The 21908-nt window shown below is 39.4% G+C and overlaps 2 protein-coding genes across 4 annotated transcripts in view; one reads left to right on the forward strand and one right to left on the reverse strand.

Annotated features, from left to right (window-relative positions):
- Positions 1–11800, forward strand: part of naa15a (N-alpha-acetyltransferase 15, NatA auxiliary subunit a) — a 68974-nt gene extending 57174 nt beyond the window's left edge. Inside the window, exons 17-20 of one of the 2 annotated variants that reach the window (XR_015081306.1) lie at positions 760–858; positions 1939–2082; positions 6679–6802; positions 9634–9759. Coding sequence is in view for 1 of the 2 variants with exons in the window: in XM_086008569.1 (XP_085864695.1) it covers positions 760–858; positions 1939–2082; positions 6532–6629; positions 9634–9834 (542 nt within the window). In the remaining variant the exon portion in view is untranslated. Of the gene's footprint in view, positions 1–759; positions 859–1938; positions 2083–6531; positions 6630–6678; positions 6803–9633 lie in introns of both variants that reach the window. The other variant, XM_086008569.1, reaches the window with a different exon arrangement.
- Positions 11801–12496: 696 nt separating this feature from the next.
- The window catches only part of ugl (ureidoglycolate lyase), a 74841-nt gene continuing 65429 nt past the window's right edge, over positions 12497–21908 (reverse strand). For both annotated transcript variants that reach the window (XM_086008590.1, XM_086008581.1), the window contains 5 exons: positions 21701–21793; positions 20372–20444; positions 18996–19063; positions 16127–16257; positions 12497–15168 (listed from right to left, as the gene is read on the reverse strand). In XM_086008590.1, the coding sequence (XP_085864716.1) occupies positions 15045–15168; positions 16127–16257; positions 18996–19063; positions 20372–20444; positions 21701–21793 (489 nt within the window). In that variant the 3' untranslated portion in view covers positions 12497–15044. The remainder of the gene's footprint in view (positions 15169–16126; positions 16258–18995; positions 19064–20371; positions 20445–21700; positions 21794–21908) is intronic.

Genomic DNA, 21908 nt, shown 5'->3' on the forward strand with positions numbered 1-21908 from the left:
TAATTACTTGCAACAGGTTTGGAGGCTAGAGTGATGACTTTATCTTGCCAGATAACTCTTCCTTTCTCTTCTCTTGCCCTGTTCCACGTAAAATTTAAGATTGACTGCTTATTGCTTCATAGAAACATAGAAGATAGGAGCAGGAGTAGGCCATTCGGCCCTTCGAGCCTGCTCCGCCATTCAACGAGATCATGGCTGATCATCCAAACCCTAGCACCCGGTCCCGACACCGACAGCCATCCCACCCAAGCCCTATCCCAAGAGCTTCATCTCTCTTGCCTTCCTACAATTCAATTATGTAATAGATTATTGTGGTCTTGCATACTGTTGCAATGTAAGATTTCAAAAATGCATAATACTGTAATGTTACAACATTTCATAGTGGGGAGGAACATGGCTCGGGCATTATTTAAGCTGGATAGGGATGTGTAGAAGTATGTATGCCTTTGGCATGCCTGGTTATAGGTTGCAGCCCCATTATGGATTTGAGCACTTGATCTAGGCTGACACTTCAGTGTAGTACTGAGGCAGTGCTGCATTGTTGGAGGTGTTAACTACAGCCCTCCTCAGGTGGACATAAAAGACCCCGTGGCACTATTCAATGATCATGGGTTTCTCCCAGTGGTCAGTGTAAATTGGCTATCATGTTGCCTACCACTGAGACTGCACTTCAAAGTGCAATCCATTAGTAGTAAAGCACTACATAAATATAATTTTTTCTTTCTAACAAGGTGCCATTTTATTTTGCTGTTTTTGTAGAGAAATTCCTTCTGATGCTGCAGTCGGTCAAAAGAGCTTTTGCCATTGACCCGGACAACCCTTGGCTCCACGAGTGTTTGTTTCGGTTCTTCAAAGCTGGTATGGTGAACTGCTGTAATCTACAGTTTGTCATGACTAAACATAGTGTTGTTCTAAGCATAAGCATACTTAGTAGTTAGCATCCACTTAACTAAGTAATAGCTCTTCTTTACGATCTGCCTTAAACACACCAGGAAACCATCTGTTCAATTTGGCACTCAGATTTACTAATCCAAAGAATTTTCTGTTTGCTGATTACGAAGTAATGTTAACAAAAATGTTGGCAAGAGATGGAACAGCTTGGTTCAATGTTCTCGTAGGGCTATCGTTTATGGGACTGCATTTTTCCGATGTGTTGAATCTTCAGATCAATTGGTGTTATATAATATTGAGATGTGACCGTGCATTCTTATGTAAAGTATACACTGATGCAACATTGTTTTTTTTGAAAAGCATTTGCCTTTATGGATAATTTATGCTCTAATGCACAGTTATTAGTACACTGGCAGCTTGCTTTCATAATCTCTCGCATGGTGAGTTTTTGATTTCATTTCCAAATGGTGAGTAGAGTTTAGGTGCTTCCTGGAGGGTAATTTGATATTATTACCTTGAACCCTGTTGTAACATCTTTGAGAGCACTGTTTGCTGTGGTGGGGGGGGGGGGGGGGCTAGACATTTTTTTTTTGAAGAAATGTGGAGATTGTTCTTGCTCTTAATTTTATGCTATTTTGCAAGGAAGGGTCTTAATTCACTTTGTTGATAAATTCATAAAAGAGAAAGGGCACTATTATACTTACAATTGTGCTTCAGAGAATTTTGAAACATCATCTTGGAATTTAAAGTAAGAGCTTCCCTTTGAGCTCATCAATTTTTTTTATTGTGCCTTAGGGTTAATTAGTTGTTTGGCATCCACCTAAAGCTTGCCTTTTTGAGATTTGTATTGCACATTGTTAAACATCACAGTATTGATGAACAGAATATTTAAATAGACTAAAACATTCTAATGTTGGCATGAATTTAAAAACTAAGATGAGTTGTTTAAAAAATAATCTTTTTCTCGTTCAAGTAAATATATGTTTTATTGTTGAAAGGAATACATACACAGCTAAAAGGCCAACTGTTTCTTTTTTACTGTTGCAGTATCTGAGAGTAAAAATGTGCCTGATGCTGTTCACACAGTGCTGACACAGCAAATGAGCAGGTTGATTGGAGACACAAATCCAAAGAGTTTTAATGAGGCTTTCCTAAGCAAGCACTTGAACTCAATCCCACACAGGTTAGCTGGTAAGTGAAATTACCTTCATTATTGAATCTGTATATGTAGATAACAGGGTGGATTGTAATTGCTACATTTAACATGGCTTCAGTTGGTGTGGGAAGTCCCTATTTAAATGATTCATATTTTCTCGTGCATAATTAATTAGTTGGCGATGACATGTAAATTGAAAGCAGATTCACACGCTTACAACTGTAATATGTGCAAAGAACTCTACTGTTCACCAACGTTCCCCCAAAGTTGTGTGGGTGTCAGGCCGCTCACCAGCTGTTAACCCTGGAGTGGGGAAAATGCTAGAGTCCATTATAAAAGATGTAATAGCAGAGCACTTGGAAAACAGTGACAGGATCGGACAAAGTCAACATGGATTTACAAAAGGTAAATTGTGCTTGACTAATCTACTGGAATTTTTTGAGTATGTAACTGGTAGAATAGATAAAGGAGAACCAGTGGATGTGGTGTATTTGGACTTTCAGAAGGCTTTCGATAAGGTCCCGCATAAGAGTTTAGCATGTAAAGTTAAAGCACATGGGATTGGGGGTAAGGTACTGACTTGGATAGAGAACTGGTTGGCAGACAGGAAGCAAAGAGTTGAAATAAACGGGTTTTTCTCTGAGTGGCAGGCATTGACTAGTGGGGTACCGCAGGGATTGGTGCTAGGACCCCAGCTATTCACAATATAAATGATCTAGACGAGGGAAATAGATGTAATATCTCCAAGTTTGCAGATGACACAAAGCTGGGTGGGCGTGTGTGCTGTGAGGAGGATGCCGAGAAACTCCAGTATGATTTGGACAGGTTGGGTGATTGGGCAGATGCAGTATAATGTGGATAAATGTGAGGTTATCCACTTTGGTGGCAAAAACAGGAAGGCAGATTATTATCTGAATGGCAATAGATTGGGAGAAGGGGAAGTGCAACGAGACCTGGGTGTCCTTGTGCACCAGTCGCTGAAGGTAAGCATGCAGGTGTAGCAGGCGGTTAAGAAGGCAAATGGTATGTTGGCCTTCATAGCGAGAGGATTCGAGTACAGGAGCAAGGATGTCTTGCTGCAGTTGTACAGGGCCTTGGTGAGACCGCACCTTGAGTATTGTGTGCAGTTTTGGTCGCCTTATCTGAGGAAGGATGTTCTTGCCATGGAGGGAGTGCAGCAAAGATTCACCAGACTGATACCTGGGATGGCAGGAATGACGTATGAGGGTCGATTGGGCTTATATTTGCTGGAGTTTAGAAGAATGAGAGGGGAGCTCATTGAAACTTATAAAATTCTAACAGGACTAGACAGACTAGATGCAGGCAGGATGTTCCCGATGGCGGGGGAGTCCAGAACCAGGGGTCACCGTCTAACGATTAGGGGTAAGCCATTTAGGATAGAGATGAGGAGGAATTTCTTCACCCAGAGAGTGGTGAACCTGTGGAATTCTCTACCACAAAAGGCAGTTGAGACCAATTCATTAAATATATTCAAGAAGGAGTTGGATATATTTCTTAAGGCTAAAGGGATCAAGGGATATGGGAAGAAAGCAGGGACAGGGTACTGAATTTGGATGATCAGCCATGATCTCATTAAATGGCGGAGCAGGCTCGAGGGGCCAAATGGCCTACTCCTGCTCCTATCTTCTATGTTTCTAGAAGGTGCCGCGCGGCAAATTTAAAGGGACCGCGCACACAAAAAAGAATTAAAGGAAAATTGCTGTTCACACTTCCTCTCCCTTTTGACCCCCCTAATTCTTTCATAAAGATGCTGACTCCTGCTGTAGAGCATTTCTACTGGTGCCAGCAATTCTCCTCTACATTTCTCAAGTGGTGGTTCTTGCACGAGTGTACCTGATCCAATCCTTACCAATGTCCTCCTGTCTCCTCCCTCTCCCTATGTTCCTGTGTGTGTGTGTGTCATTGTCACAAGCCAATTTTAATATTCCCATGGTGAGATCAGCTAACTCACTACAGACCATAGATCAAACCTGGGACATTCCTGGTGCACTTTGTGCTGTTATCGGACTTGGGAATTTTAATGGAAACATTTTATTACCATTCAAAGTCTGCATTCATTTTTGGTCTGACATTACTTGTTCCTGCCTATTGTCTTTAAAAAAAAAAAAAATAAATAAAATACAGATCTCTTATGCACCTATAAACTAATTTCTTGTCTGTTTGCAGCTTCTTCTAAATGGGCAATGTAATCAAAATTAGTCATTCGCTGCAAAAGAGACATATAGTGGTTTTATTGCAAAAGTGGTTCATCTGAGCGTTTCTTTGAGGAAAGCTCCATTAATGGAGTTTAAACCATGTCGTCACTTCACATTTACTGCTAGCTATAAAAGGTAACAAACTGGAAATAACAAAACTGGATATATTTAAAAAAAAAAATAAAAAAAAAAATAGTGCTTCCAGTTTGTCCAGTGAAGGATTCCAGAATTCCCCATAAACAAAGCATTTCTAATACTAGAAATACATTAATGGATCCTCTTCTGATTGTAACTCATCTAAAAAAATTAAATGATTGAATGGGACCTTCGTTAAATGATTTGTGGAGAAATCGTACACATGAATCAACAATTCTGTTTGTAGTTGTAGTTTATTTAATATGAACAAAGTTTCAGAATGATGTCGGTTAAGTTCTCTCCCCCTCTTCTCTCATTTGCGCTTTATCTTGCTGCCCTTTTAAAACAGGTGAATGTGTATGTACCATGTTCCAGCACTGTTCTTTAGCTTCCATCACTGCTTCTATATAACCTGAGTGTTTTTTTTTTTAAATCCTCCTTTTTAATCTGTGGAAAGCATCTAACTTCCACTTGGTACTTCACACAATAGTATGATTTGAGGTTAGAAGCTCATTTAATGGAGAATTGCAGTGTGAACTTGGGTCCTAATATCCTATGGTGCCCTGAAATTATGTAATCTTGTTTTCTGTTAAATTTACCAGACATGAATGCCACTTCTCCATTGCTCTATATGTTTACGGGGTAACTTTAATACATTTAGAACACTCTTACAAATACCTCAACAATACCTGCTACTAAATGGGTACTTAAAATATTCTTGTGTTAGCAGTTACTAAGAAGTGGCAACATTTTTCATTTTACAATAGCCACAGAGGAAATTTCTTTCAAGTAAATTTTTAAAGTAGTACTACAAACTGCATGGTTTAAACAAATCTTGGCCATTAAAATGAGATCCAAGTTTCCCTGATGACTCCATACATGCAGCATTTGTTACTGAACTATATGGACCAGGAAGGTGCCAGGTTCAATCTTTGGATTTTAATGAGTTAACCAGGGCAGTTACTTGGCCTCACTGTCCTCTGTCAAAATGAGAGTGGTGAGAATCAGCTAGTATTCCAGTCCTGATATCTGGTGATCTATAATCAAAGCCACTAAATTGTATTCATTAATTTGATCCCCAGAACATGGGTAAAAATCCTGTAATTTTGTGTAATAAAAATGCATTACTTATTAAGTTACTATCAAATAGTGGTGCCGCCCATAGTGAAAGTGTACGCATGTAGTTTTTTTGATTAGAAGAGCAGTGGTAAGCTGAAAGAACAATGGGCTTCAATATTCAAATGGTTCCCATTTTTACCTATCTTAAAGTATTCCCACATAAGAGGGGTGTTGGCATCACATCACATCTCACAAATTATCTGGTTCAGTATGGTTGTCAGCATCTTGCAGTTGCTTTCTGCATCTCCCATTGGTAACGAGGTGATTACAAAGGGTGTATTCAGTTGGCTATTGGACAGAATGATGCCAAGACAGAGTAATCAGTTTATACATTTTACTTCAGAATATTCTTTTCATGAAATAAGCTTGATTTTATACATGTTATCCTTCCATGCGAGAAATCCCCACAATAAGTAATAGTGGCCAAAAATGGCCGCTTTTTTCCCCAAGGAGCTGTACAAATGTTTGGAAGTGCTATTTGGTAATTAGAGTGTTAGATACAGGCTGAGGTTATTGAGTTTTCCACAAGAGAGCATTGGTCCTGAAACAAGTATGATTCCTGTGTTGTAGGACAAGGGAGAATATGGTCTGCAAAATAGCATGTCCAACTTGAATGGTGGAGATGTGATGGAATATCGTGTGGCTTGTTTGATTATCTTTAGCAAGCAAGGATTTTTTATGCAGAGATTTTCTTCACTATGTGAGGTTAGAGTACATTGTGGAAGGACTAAGTTTGATGGACCAAATGCCCATTACAAATCTGGGTTTAATGTTACGGATAAATTATTTGAAACCTATAGACTTAGTATTTCATTAAAGCAATGTACGACAGCTTTCAATTCTTAAAGGAAACTAAGTTGAATGTATAATAAAAGCATTAGCTATAGCTTTTGGAACCTTGAACAGACTATGGCAGGATCTTGGGCTTATGTCCTTCATCCCACCCTCTGTTTCAAATTGCACCGTTCACTCTTTTCACAGGAAGATATAAAAGCTTTTTATATTTTCTTACAGCTGCCAAAATGATGTACTACAATGATCCTTCCAGTCAAAAGAGGGCTGTGGAGTTAGCTACAGGACTTGATGAATTTCTAGACAAGAGAGGCATCCAGGTGAGATTTATTGTTTGCGAAACAAATTCCCATTTTTCTCTCCTTGCAGGCCCCTCACCACACATGCTTCAGTCAGTGGAAAGAAATGGCCTGCTTTTAATCTGCAGTGACCGATGATTAAGGCTGTCCCACCCCCTGGCTGCAGGATGCAACATAGTTGAGAGGCTAGCAAGGTGAGAAAACAGGATAAAAATGTGAGGGGTGGGGTAGAACACTGCCTTAGGACTGCTGTACCCTACACAAATAGTTCCTGATCACTTATTCATCAGGTGCTAATTGAAGGTACTGCAGACCTATTCGGTATACATGTATAATCAGAGGTGACTGCCAGTATTTTTACTCTCCTTGCAGTGGGCATGATCTTTCTGTAAGGTTATGAAAATTGACTTTTACTAGACTCATCTGTTTGTTACTTGCATATCTGTTAGAAATAAGCTTCCACTCTTGTTGCCCTACATGGGCCAAAATTGAAACTGGAACTTCAAAACACATGACCTAAACTAGACTCATAAATACTAGACATTATTTATGTTGTGCTGAAATATTAAATAATCCTTTGTCTCCCTGCTCCACTGTCAATAGTACTAAGCAGCATATAGTGAAATTCAGTTTTAGTGATCATCATTTGTAGTGATTATTTGCATGTAAACCATAGTCCATATGTATTTTTTTAGTTGTGTTCACTGGTGATCAGAGAAATTTGGTTGGATTGATAGATTGAATGGATGTTGATGTTTTTTCCTGTGAAGAATGATTAGAGGTACAGTAATGATGATCTGCGGCAAAAAGTGAACAGGTTTCGTTACCAAATATGGAATTTACAGATCAAAGACTTGCATCTTCTAACTGAAGCTTAGAGTTACTCCTTTAGGACACCTTGAAGTTCACCGAAGGAAAGTAAAATGTGAGAGTAGTCCATCTGAGGCTCATTGCTTCTAGCTCTGTCTGTCCAGAGCTAGTGATAGAGAGAGAACCAGACGAGTAAGGGAAAGAGGAAGAGAGTAACTGGAAAACACAGACCTGGTTGGTGAATTCAAGTCTTCAGCCTTAACTGGGATCAGGGGACTTTTAAGCCTTAGAGAGCAGGTGGGTTATTTCAAATTGAGTCACCTCGGATGTCATCAGTTTTATAATCAAATGTGGATCTGCTCCGTTTCATTATAGTCAAAGTCTACTCCACATATTGTGCCATGTAGTTTTTTAAGGTGCCATTTGTATTGTAAATTATCTCTAAAGGGGAAGTACTTGCTAATGTGGACAACTACAACTTAGACTAGGGTTGAGTCGAGAGGTGTGTAGTTGAGTACAAGCTTAAGTATTATTTCACTAGTTCAGTGGGCAGTTGCCAGTTATTTTGGTTCCGGAGTAGGACCTTATCTGTTAATCAAGCTAAGCAATGAGCCATGCCAACCAAGAAGGTCCTAATATTTGATTATTTGTCTGTACTAATTTAGCTGATTGAGGGCACCGTGGTTGGCCTCTAATCCCTGCCTAGGGAGGAGTAAACTGCGCCTCCCGCAAAATTCTGCGGGAGGTTAGCAGCAGCGCTACTGGGTATCGCCCCGATCTTCTGCGCCCAGAGACGTCATCTCTGGGCGCAGCGCCCCAGGAGAAAAATTCTCCCTCGTGCCCCACAGCAGTGCCAGGCGATGTTACCAACTGCTGCAGGGGTCATGAACAGTGAGGCCAGCCGTTCGCGGGGCGCCATTTAAAGGCTTGGTGGCTGGCTGACATGAAATATATCGCCGATTTATATTTTTTAAAAAACTTTTAAAACATTTTTGACTTAGTGCCCCAGATGGTCCTCATGGGGAATTTCTTCCCCCAAGAGCACTTAAGTGCTCATTACCAGTGAAGCCAGCTCTAATGCCTACACGGACAGCAGTATTCTTCTAAGAGAAAGAACAGGGTATCAGTTATGGAACAACAACAGAAAATGCTGGAAACACTCAGCAGGTCAGGCAGCATCCGTGGAGAGAGAAAAACAGAGTTAACGTTTCATGTCGATGACCCTTCTTCAGAACTAATGCTGCCTGACCTGCTGAGTGTTTCCAGCATTTTCTGTTACTTCAGATTTCCAGCATCCGCAGTATTTTACTATTGTATCAGTTATGGAACCCTTTTCAAACACCAACTTAAACGGGGCTGTGATAGAGTTGCTTTTAGTGTCTCAACTTTTCTGTAGATGGTCAAAGCACTCCATTTTCTCAGGGAAGCAAAAGCTTGACCTAGGATAAGGGCTTCCATTTCAAAAATTCCCTCAAGCCTCAGCAAGTGGTAATGGAAAAGGTGCTGGCTCATCACTTATGAGTACAATCATCAGGACTGACCTGGCTGTGGGGTCCACCCTTAATTAATGTAGTAGATAGCTTTTTGTGGGTTTTGAACTTCTATGGGATCTGCAACAAAATTCTAGGCTAGATGGACTGTGAAGGGTTCCCACTGACTAGGTGAATATTTTTCATTTGATCTAAATTGGTTTGTCTATTACCAGGTCCTTGCTGTAGCTTAAAATTAGGTGTAGGTCAAGGTGAACAACATGGATCAACTAATGAAGAAGCTCCTTAGTCAGTCAGTCATTGACATCCAGGGGCCAGACATTTCCTGGGATTCTAACTAACATGGAAAAATTGCCTCCCCTTCCTAGCTGAAGTCAGTTGTAAAGACCCCCCACCCTAGCCGAGATCATCTAACTCTGCATCGACCCCAGCAGAAGCTGCCTGGTGTATAATAATGTATCCACTGAGCCCATCAGAAGAGTATGCTTTCTGTTAATGCACATTGAGTAGCATATGTTTAAAATGACTTTACCAGCTGTTAACTATGGTCTTGGTTAAATGTATAATAATAAAGGTAACCTTGATTTATATACCTGGAGTATATATCCTCACAAGATTGATACTGCAGTACCATTGGTCTATCACCACTTGGTTTAATATACAAAAAAGGTAGCTACAATTCTTAATTTAACAAGACTGACCTATATATATTTCTTTTGATTCAGATTTCTGTGAAGGTGCTGGAAGCTGTGCGGGATGGTAGTCTGGGTGTCTGTAAAGAAACAGCTGAAACCTACAGAGCACAGTGTCACAAGATTTTTCCCTACGCTCTAGCATTCATGCCTCCTGGATACGAAGATGATGTAAAGATCACAGTGAATGGGGATAGTGCTACCGAACCTGAAGAACTGGCCAATGAGATCTGAATGAAGGCGGTGACTGAAGTGAACACATTTTTGTTGCACATCTCTGATGTCAGCTCCCCACTCTTACCGACAGGATCTGTAAATATGTGTCAGGGTTTCATAAATGCCTACAGATCATAGACTTTCAGAATTGAAGGTCTTTTTTTTTATCCTGCTGACTTCAAAAAAAAAAAAATCTGAAATTTTGGAGGTGACTTCTGTACTATGTGTTTGTGAACCCCCGTGAGTGGGAAGGTGACATCAATTGAATGCACTCAACACCCTTCTTGCAATTGGCTTCCCGGGTTTTTAACGTAATTTCTAAAGAATATTGAGAGCTATTTAAAAAGTTGGGTGTGTCACAGAAATGTAGTCTAATCATTACTGTCTTGAGATTCACGGTCAGCAGTATGCTGCCCTAGCACTGGATCCTCTAAGCACAAACTTATGTCAGGGCGGCAGTGTCTGACAGAAAATGAACGGAAACTACATGCAGACCACAGGAAATACCTGATGTAAATTGTGATGTACAGATTAATGTACCCAGTTTAAAAAAAAAGACATGTTAAAGAGGGATAGGTATTTGGAATTGAAGACTGAGGGGGGAGAAGAAGGGAGAGGTAAAATTAGGGCGTGTACTGACCATCGTTTCTAAATTCCTTGGATTTTCTAACAAACAGAAATTTAGTACGTCTGTAGATCACCAGCTGCATTACGGAACAGTTCTGAGTCTGCGTTTCCATATTGCTGCTTATTGACGACCTAAAGTAGCGAATTTAGGCAGTCAGCGAACAGTTATTACTTTATTTTTAAATCCTAAAAGTTTGAGTGAAGTAGGAAGTGTTTGATAAATTAACTTGGTTTCATGTTCTAATTTAGAGGACTGGTCTTGGACTCAGTACTGTTTTGTTAATGCAGATGCAGATTGTCATCAGTAACTACCTGACAGATTATGTAGAAAATTATACATTGATCATTTGGATACCGGTTTTCCCTCCATGTAATGTCAATTATAGTACTTGAAGCCCAACATTTCTAAGGATACTTCTTGCTCTGCAGTTTTACGCATGCCCCAGACTTTGTATGTTTTTAAAAGGGGCCCAGAATTTTTGGAGAAAAAAAAACCAGATTTGCTTCTTTATTTCTGCAGTTACAATTAATTCCCATGGTTCTGAAATGCAAAAGGTACCAAATATACAATGCAATAAACAGTTTTTTTTGAAAATTGTTCTAACTGGGGTATTTATTAACATGGTTTTATTTTGCAGATTTCAGTTTCCTGGAGATTTATTTAAAAATTATGTGCCCCAGCATTTTGATTCTAAAGCACTGTCTGTTACTTATGAAGAAAATGTGATTTGCTCCCTGTTTATTTGATTTTAATTGTATACAACTTGTTTGTAAACGGTCTGTCCTAATCCCAGCTGGTTATCCAAGAAACATGCATTTCAGAGAAGTTGAATCTGAGGTTGTGAATTCTTATGTTACTGACTTGACGTTTGGCTACACAAACCAAGTAAAAAGACTGCACAATGTTCCATTTTAATGTTGCAGGGCTTTTGTGTATTTTTTCCTGATCACTCTTGAAGCAGTTAAAGCTGGAGGCTGGGGGTACTGTGTACATCTATCCAAATAATGCAGCTGTGGGTCTGTCAAGAGAAAGCTTCCTAGGTTGGTATGAATAATGGACTTCTCATTGGTTCACAAGCTAGGATTATCAGTGGGTCTACATCAGTATGATCACTTTGAACCTGAACTCTTGTTAGGATTTGGTTTTGATCACTGAGGTTTTTTGTGTTCATGTCTTAAACCATTTCAGCACTGAGCCTTGTGTAGGGTTTTATTTTTCATTGTCTTTGAGATCCATCCAGCACACAGGGTACTGGTACAGCGTATGAAATGTAAATTTTACATTTGTTTATGTGGTTAGTTCCATTTTAACCGCAATGGTTGTATTCAGCATCTAATAAACTGGTAGTGTTTGTGTCATGTTTGTCATAAGTCTTAATGCTAGAATCCACTCTCAATGCATTTAACTGCATTCACTTTGCTGCAAATGGGGATCTTTTAGGTTGGAAGGTTACAAATTGTTTTTGCTTTCTTTGGAAAGTATAGTAAATTAAATAATTTTTTAACTGCTTTTATAATGCTGTCCTTTGTAGACAAGCATTTTCACGTACAAAGGGATGTGCTATATGTGATCCTTTTAATCAGTGCAGTGGGCTGATTAAAACTACACTGCAGCTGTAATTTAGGAAGGAAGTGGAAATGCTTGGTCCTTTCATTGTCCAATCACAAGCTAGTCTGCTACAGTAGCACACCACTCACCAGGGAGACCCAAAGTCCCTTTGGCTGGGGGTTACAGTCAAGCTGCTGCCTTGAGAGAAAAACCACGCTAACTTTTGCTTGGGTTAGGATATTTATTCCTGCCTCTGGTTATCTAAGGAACAATACTAATATCGACAGCCTGCATTGTGGCTATTTTCCACTTAAGCCATCCCCCAGTTGACACACAATAAGCTAAATTGCTTGCATTTCAACTTTTTTTTTGTACTAAACAGCTTGCTGGTCGGGCTTTATTTTTTTTTAAACCAAGCCGTGTCAACATTGCTGGTCCCAAGATTTATTTGCCCCAGGATTTTGCAACAGCTCTTTGATCAATGGAGTAGACGAAACACCTGTCTAGAAAGTATAAAAAAGTAGTGTGAATTAATTTTAATTATACAGTAATGTTAACACTTTGAGAATACAATATAGCTATGTTTTAGATTATTTGAAATAAACTGTATATAAGGGAGGATAATACAAACTAAGGCTGAATCTGTAAAGATGCATAAACTGTGATGGCGTTTTGAACGTTTGCTGCTATTGGTTTTCTGTAATCGGAACCTGCTGTAGCATTCTAGTTTAGTAAATCCTTATTTTATTACAGTTGATGCCAATGAACTAGAACATTAATTTTCTCCTTGGATAGAAGTTTCACCACAATATTTAATTCTATAAGAATAGCATAAACATTCACCAAAGAAACTTTAAAATCACTTAAAATTGATGCATTATTGACCAAACAACACATATGATATATGTGGCCTCTAACACAATGCAACAGATTGAAATGTATAATTACAATATATCTGAATATAAGTTCTATAACATTGGCCCCAGACTTATTTTGCTGGTAGATGGTGCCTTTCCCCTTCAGAATCAGACATGGATACCGTGGTCTTTACTACCCACATACACTTCAGCACAGTAGCAAAATAAACTTTAAGTAACCTGTGTATAAATGCAATAAGTATTAGTCTGAAATAGGCATAGGGTTGGAATGGAAATCTGTGAATGGAACAAGTCTTTAATGGATTCAGTGGCACTAACTGTAAAATTTGAGAAAATTAATCTCGCTTGTCTTTTTTAAAAGTAAGAATTACCAAACTATTTTCCAGACTTAAATTTCAATTTAAAGTGTTTGACTTTTCACTACCTTCTGTTAATAAGTTCAGTAAATACTTTCCCGTGGTGGACAGCAGTCCTCATTCACAAGCTCCAAACCAAGCCATAATCTATGGCTTTACCAATGTGTTTACACCCAAAAGGTTATGTTGTCTTTTGTCAGATGCTGTTGGATCTGCTGTATATTTCTAGCATTTTCTGCTTTTATTTATTCCTAAATCTACAGGATTTTGCTAGCACCCAGTGTCCTTACTGTACCAGTTATGGTGCACATTCTTAGTTAATTTAACCTGTTTTCTCCACTATTTCTATTGGCTGTACAAAATACAGTACAGGAGGATCCTGTTACAGCAACTCAGTTTGTCAGTAACTCAAATGATCACTTTACCAACAGATCAGTATATCAGAAAATATATATCTCTACTGTTGATCCCTCTTTGAAGCAGCTAATTAAATACCTGAAACAAAAGCAAAATACTGCAGATGCTGGAAATCCAATGTATAATTAAATAGCTGTTCAAAGTTTAAATGCTGTAAAAAGAATGATGGTGCTTTTTATGTTCCATTCATTGCACCAGATCCAAAAACTGGTCATTTTGAAGTGTTGACCCTTTGTGTTCTGGATTGAGTAGATTTGGCCTATATTCTCTAGAGTATAACATTCTGAGGGCTTGCTAGGGTAGATGCTGAGAGGCTGTTTGCCTCTGGCTGGAGGGTCAGATTCTCATGATACGAGGTTGGCCATTTAGGATCGAGATGATAAATGTCATCACTCCGAGGGTTGTAAATCTTTGTAATTCTCTATCCCAGAGGGTTGTGTATGCTCAGTCTTTGAGTATATTCAAGACTCAGATTGATAGATTTTTGGGCACTTGGGGATAGGGCAGGAAAGTGGAGTTGATGTAGAAGTTCAGCCATGATCTTACTGAATGGTGGAGCAGACTCAATGGGCTGCGAGGCCTACTCTGGCTCCTATATCTTTATGTTCTTGTGTGTTGACCCTTTGAAACAGCCTGAGGATTGTTTATAGTGAGACCAATTAGCAGGCTATTAGTAATGGTAATTAGCATAACAGAATTCCACTGTATTACTGCTGTCCTGGAGTTCTGTTAAATCCTGCTGAATGTAGAAATAGTTTAGGGTAATCTAGACTAATTTGTCCAGTTCATCTTGCTATGTCCTGCACCCCATTTTGATGCAGTGCTTCAAGTTTTAGAAACTCTGCTTTTCTGAAATTGAGTTTGAGGCACATAGGAGAGGTACTCCAAATCTAACTGCTGTACCTGACCTGTGAGGGTTTCCCCAAAATGTTGCACTTCCATCCCTCATCTTGATTAGCATAAAGGCTTCCATGTTGTACAGAATTCACATGACATTCTCACCAGTGAAAGAACAAGTGTTACTTTGTTGATTATTCATCTGTCAAGTGAAAGTCAAAAGGGTAGTGTCATATCCTGTTACTCTTTTTAAAGCTTTAAAAAATACTGGATGAGAAGAGTATTTGGTAGTGCACTACTTGGTAGGTACTGGAATTAGTTGAATCCTGCAGCTGTAGCAAATGATCACTTGTTAGAGGTTCAGTTTAGATTGGGCCTGCAGGTTTTACTAGGAACATCAAAACATAGAATGTAGAGCTAATCCTGAAATATTTTTAATTCAATCTAGAGTCCTATTTAATGTGATTAGTAAAATTTGGGGTTTGTTACCACTTTTTGTTTTTGGATACACAAACTTTGCTGGAATAACTATCGTGCAGTGTTATGACTACATGTTCTATGCAGTTAATGGTTGGCACTTAAAAATGTATGTTCCAAGTTCAGGTATGTGGTGAGGAATTCCGGGAAATCTCGCTTCTGCACAATTTCAAGGAACATTTCCGAAGCAACATCCAGTTGCCAGTTGCAGCTGAGAAAAGAAGACAAAGTGATCACTAGTTAAATAGCAATCCTTATGGTTAAGTGTATTCATCTAATAAGAGAATAAATTGAACTTCAGTAATTCTACATAGTGTACCTGTTCCCTCAAGCTAAATTTATTCAATAGATTACTTAACTTCAGTGTTGCATCTTAAGTCAACTCTTACAAGACAACTCGAGGCAGAGGGGCCAAAAATCCACCTCCATTCTGGCTCATTGCCCAAATAAGGTCAACAATTTCTTCTTTTCCCCACCTCCCCCTCCCTCTTGCACCCAACCATCAAGGTGTGTATGTGCCCTACAAGCATCTTTAATGCCCAGTGTGATGGTAAGGGATAGTCTCTGATGCTGAAAGATAGCACCACTGACCATGCAGCATTCTTAGTCCTGTACTACAATACCAATTTAGATTATGTAAAGTCAAAAGTGGGGCTTGAACCCACAACCTGACTCAGGTGAGAGCATAACTCCTTAGCCACGCTAACAGCACCTAATACGTTTATTCGTTGCAGCTGCTTGCACTAGGAAAAAGACTATTATGCTATAATTTTCTAAACCTTTGCTTCGAAGCAGAATTAATGATTGCTAACTTACAGAAATGTTTGCCTTTGTGTTGAATCTCTTCCCATTCATGAGTGTGTTTTCCAGGAGTATTATATAGAAGTGTATCTTGTATACATCTCTCCAAAGTTAAACCAGAAATAAGCATTCAATATGGCCAAGCAGTGTGTGGGTAGAAAACTACCTATAGGAACTGATGTTGCTCTCCTAATAGGGATTGAATTGTTTTTCTTCTCCTAGGAAGCACTTCCCCTCTGATCAGTACCTATCCCAGGAAACATTTCAGCCAGGATCTCTCTATTAGGGTGCAGGTTGGCATTTCTTCCCCAATCATCAAGCTAGCCTTTTCTAACTAGCGGATATGAATTTTTTTCTGCAAATCTTACCTGTCCGTGCAGCTACGCAAAACCTCCTGTAATTCAGTTCCTAATTCCTTTATAAGAGTTTGGACAAGGTTTCTGGTGACAGCTCTGTCATCATCCTCCAATTTTACTTCATGTCGAATCCACTGCCAAACCTGTAAGACAAGTTTAAGAGCAATAGTGAGATGGCACATTATACAGTAGTTATGGTAATGGGTATAGAGCTTCTATCTTTACATTAAGGACCTGATATGCTCCTACCCTGTCACAAGCAGCAGAATCTGCCTCTAACCCAGGCCCTACCACTTTGAAAGAATTGGTTACAACTAACGTAGCTAGCTTTTAATATTATCAAATTTAACTTTTCACCGCAATCCACAGTTTATTTTTAATCGGCATGGACCCTGAACTGATGTATACACTTCTGTCTTTACAACATTGCATCATGGTGAGTCGGAGGAAATGCTATTTTACAATCAGGAGTGTTATACTATGTATTACACTGCATTATTAATTAGTTGATTATCTGTGACGTTACTTAGATTTTAAAAATTCTCTTCCTGTAACACTGCTCTGTCTCTCTTCATGCCACTCAGCTGGAGGGCCTATGGATCAGCAACAGCCTCTTTTAAATTAAAAAGATCTTCAAGCCATTTCTTCCCCCTTTTTAAGCCATCTCCCTCATCCTTTAAGTGCTCGATGTGTCTCATAAGAAGTTTATTAGTAAAATTCAGGTGGATGCTATAAGAAGAAATGTAGCAGCATGGGCAGAAAGTTGGTTGACCGGGAGGAAACAAAACACTTCGGGTATAAAAACAGAAAATGCTGGCAATACTCAGCAGGTCAGGCAGCATCTGTAGAGAGAGAAACAGTTAACGTTTCAGGTCGATGACCGTCAGCATTTAGGGGTTTATAAATTCAGGCATAGAGTAAAAAACTAAAGAAATATTGATGAATTTATACAAAATATTGGTTAGGCAACAGTTAAAAGTGCTGTGTGCAGCATTGGGTGTTCCATTGTACAATGTCCAGTGTAGATTCACCAGGATAGTGCCAGGGATAGGAAACTAGTTAGGAGGAGAAACTTGAGATGGTAGGACTATTTCCAGTGGAGCAGAGAAAACTAGGACAAGATTTAAGAGGTTTTTAAAATTATGAATAGTTTTGATAGTCTTTCCTCATCACCTCTGGTTGGGTAGTCAGTGATGAGGGAGCCATCAATTTAAAATTATGACGTTAGGAGAGCGCTTTAGAAAAATGTCTTTATGCAGAGTGTTGAGTGAAATGCTTTGCCACAGGAAGTGAATGAGGCACAAACTTCCTTTTAAGGGAAAACTGGATATATATTTGAAGCTGAGGCACTGGAGAAGTCTTTGACTTCTCTAACAAGCTCATCAGCTTCTCCATTGTAAAAACTGCGCATGCGCAGAAATGTAAAGGGACCGCACACTAAAAGAAACCGGTCGTGCAGAACAAAGCGCAGCTTACAGGGAACGTTGGTTGCAAGTACAATTCAAATAGCCGTGTCTAAACCAGAGTCCAACTCTCTGCTGTTAGAGCTACCAGGCCACCTGCCACAGATTTTAATGTCAACTGGCACTTAAGTTTCTACACACAGCCTCATGGCAGGAGATGCAATATATTACAAGGTGGCATGCTTTGCTGTGATGAATCACTCCCACTTCTGGTTCTGCATGGAATTTTAACTGGTGCTCCCTTGTCTTAAGAGAAGCAAATAGGGCAGTGGGAAGAAGAAGGGTTAAGTATTTTTAGTATAAAGTACACACCAAGAGTATTCATTTTATAAAATTAATTGAAGGCATGATTCGTTCATTTTAGTAGCATATTTCCCCTTTTCAGGTAGGTGTCCATTTATGCCTTTGACCAGCAGTGTAGCCCAGTGTATGCAAATGGTACACTTTGTATTCACTGGGACAGCAACTCAGGTGTTGAAGTGCAGGTTTCTGCCTCAACAGCTGATTTGTTGCTGCACCTGGCACAACTTGTACCCAATGCTGCTGCTTCATTGCAGAACTGGACCCTCTGGGAATTCCGGTTAAATCAGGAAGTTTTACCTGCAGCAGAATTCAAACCTCAAATAAAGCAGTAATGTCAGGTAGGTGCATCAGTCAGAACCAGCAATAAGGAGCTCATCAACAAGGGAGTGTGGCTCTATGAACTGTGGGGTTTGGGAACTGGGGGCTTTGCAGGAGGGAAGAGTGTCTGTGAACTGGGAAAAATTGGAGGGGGCTGAATGTCTGAATTGGGAGGACTGGAGAGAGAATATCTGAAATGAGGGGCAGGAGAGGTGGAGTAGAGGGAAAGGAGTGCCTCTGCGAAGGGGGAAGAGCAACTGCTGAGAAACCTTTTGGGCAAGTCTGGTTTGTAACTTCAATGTAGATATACCTAAACAAAATTTAAAAATAGCATTTGGGACGTTAAAATAAGTTTGGGCGGTTTCAACCCAGTTCCTAATGTATGTGATACCACAGTACAAAACTACCCTCAGATTGGTACTAAATTAGCAATCTGACTTGAAGTAAAACATGTCTTGCAGCCATTGGAATTGAGGTATTGGGGCAGTGCAGAGGTAACTTCACATTTTGATCCATAATGTACTTGACCCGAGCATGCTTAATACAGACACCAGGTACAAAAAGGTGGGGAAATATTCCATTCTGCAGGACGAACATCTTTATTGTGATGCATACATAATATAGGAATGTTCCACAGTACTTAAGAAATTTTTAAAAAATTATTCAAGATGGTTAAACCTATTTCTAGAAACTTAAGTACATCACAGAAATTTACCTCATGTTGAGCAACCAAACACCAAAATTTCAGATTTTATTAAATTTTTTTACTGTAGTCTAATTAAGGTAACTTTCTGTACCTGTGATCGAGAAATCTCTGCAGTAGCTGAATCTTCCACCTGACCCCGAAAGTAAAAGTGACCTTGACCTACAGTAAAAATAAGGTTGTTGCAACTTATTTCAAATAAAATGAATATAACCATCAAGATTCAAGCTTGTTATTTTTTAAAGTCTATTCACAACGTTGGTATAAAAAATTAACATTCCTGCTATTAATTATTATCTAGATATCATTCCCAATTATATATAGGGCAAGTTTTTTTTTTTTACAGCTGTAACAGCCATGCCAACATGTCAGACTTACTCTGCAATGGTTTTATTAGCATCATTTCATACCAGCTAATTTTTTGGCTTGCAAACCAAGTGTCAAGGATACAAATACTTTTTACTCTGCAGACAAGAGAGATGCCTGATCTCTGCTGAGTTAGTGGGGGGAGGGGAAATTTACAATGTTGATGTCAAAATTTACCAACATTCCTGTGCCTGATGGTGTATATATCCTTGCTGGAGATTTGTATCTGTGGAATTCAGGTGAGAAGAGCGTATGGCTCAAAGGTGATGCCCCCTAAAGGCAAACTGACACTCCTTGTTCAGGCTCGCACATGAACAATGGCCATTTAGACAAGCCACCAGAGGCCAACTAATGTATGCTGGCCCAAGCATGAGTAGTGAAATACACGCTCCTCTTTTGACTTAAGTGTTTAGAGTTAAAACTGGGTGCAAGTTGGGGATGAATGCCTTCTTGTCACAGATGCCCCTCTCCCCACACCTGCCTTTTCCTCCAAATCTCATCATCTCTATGCAGTGCAACATTTTGGGGCAGTTAGCTGATTCCATAGTCCACTCCACTGTTAGCAGAAATCTGCTCCATACAACATTGTTACGCTTAGCCACTAAAAAAAATCAAAATCTCCCCATTGGAGTTACAGATTTCTTTGGGACTCATTTTGTGCAGGTGCTGTTAGGTGTGTCTGATTGCTGGTCATGCCTTTTCTTATTTGCTAGTTAGGAGTTGTGCATAATGGGTCCAGACAAGTATATCACTTCCCTCCACTCCCCTCCAAACATGCAGTGTGTCATCATAGCAAGGATCCCCATCTAGTGGCTTGACAGATAACTGATAAACTTACTTCCAAGCAGCAGAACAAGAACTGACATGCAGTACAAAGACTGGGGACTTATCAACCTATCGAGTTGGAAGGTAGTCATTGTATTACCAGGCTGCCTTTGGCTTCAGCTATGCCCACATCCTTTTATCAGATCAGATTAAAGGAGCGGATGTATGGGCAATTTGTTCGATTTCAAGTTGTTGGACCAAACACACATCAGGTACAAGTTGTTTAACCATTCAAATTTCTCACTGATCACTAAATTTTTTTTCTAAAATTGTCCTTACCTCTTAGCCACGCTTCTATGAAGAGAATACCAACTCCAATGTTGTATTTTAGTCCATACAGGGTAACCCCACCCTACAGTGAAAATATGAGATTAATTACAGCATGCATCTATAAACACACAATATGCATTTACGTTTTTTTTAAATGTATTCTTTCATGGGATTTTTGGGTGTCGCTGGCCAGGCCAGCATTTATTGCCCATCCCTAATCACTAAATTGATTTAAACTCAAGACAACAATATAATTGTGTTCTTGTACTTCAGTGATAGTATCAAATCTTCTCAGTTTAGGTACAGAAAAGATTAACTACAGAGTCAAGTTCCCTCTATTGGGCACGGACGGTCCATCTTAACCCCAAACTTGGTACAGCACCCTCTACTGCACAAATGCGACATTTCTATGTTCTGACAAAGGGTCATCGACTTGAAACGTTAACTCTGTTTCTCTCTTCACAGATGCTGCCTGACCTGCTGAGTATTTCCAGCATTTTATGTTTTTATTTGACATTTCTACTTCCTACATCAGGCATTCTTGTGATCTAATTGTCTGAGAGTGGTAATATGATGCCAGTAAGTGCAAAAATGATGGGTACTATTTTGGTGCACATTCACCCACTGGAAACTTGAGTTCAGGCTGCTCAACTCAGTGTCAATTTGGCTCAGTGGTTGCACACTTGCCTCTGAGTTACAAGATTGTGGTTTCAAGTCTCACCCTAGGACTTGAGTATGTAATCTACGGTGCCACCCCAGTGCAGTACTGAGGGTGTGCTGCATTATCTGGGTGAGATGTTAAACTGAGGTTCCCATCTGCCTGTTCCTGTGATCTAAGGGTATGTTAAACATTCCATGGCACTCTTCAGGGAGTTCTCCTGGCATTCTGGCTAACATTCCTCCCTCAAAAACACCCTGAAATGAAGGTAAGCATAAGGACAATTAATTTATGAGATTAATTTTCAATAATGTTTTTATCTTTAAAAGAAATACTATCAGTTGGGTAAAATGTTCTGGTGTTGTACTTTTCAGGAACTTCTAAAAAGTAATGTTTAAAAATGATGCTGAAAATTCTTGGCTTCACAGATCAAATGTGGATTGTCTTTTACACAGTGCAGGATTCTACGATATGGTCTGCCTAGTATTAGTTACACTTTTCTATTTACTCACATCACTTCCATGCTTACTTTAACTGCACCTTATTAAATCCTCTGGTATATAGGTGTCTATATAACCTGCACTCTCAGCTTTACTCTCTCACCCTAGAATAGTATTTGTTGAATAAACAAATTCTTGCAAATTCTTTACCAAAATCGGCCAGGAGCTTAGCATACTTACAGAAGGCATGGTGAGCAGATCACTAGGAGTCACATCCAGATCTTCTCTTAGGATATGCAGCTGATTGGGCCCCTTCGTGTGTTCCAGGAACAGCTGAGATTGAATAAGCCAGTAACATGAATGTCAATGGACTGAATCATGAAATCCATCTGAAATTGGCACTTTTCCCAGAGAGGCAAAACCAGTGAATAAGAAACATAAGCACAAA

This window comes from Somniosus microcephalus, chromosome 2 (assembly GCF_052327205.1).
Source record: "Somniosus microcephalus isolate GS21.2 chromosome 2, FLI_Smic_1.0, whole genome shotgun sequence".
NCBI classification, from domain to species: Eukaryota; Metazoa; Chordata; class Chondrichthyes; order Squaliformes; family Somniosidae; genus Somniosus; species Somniosus microcephalus.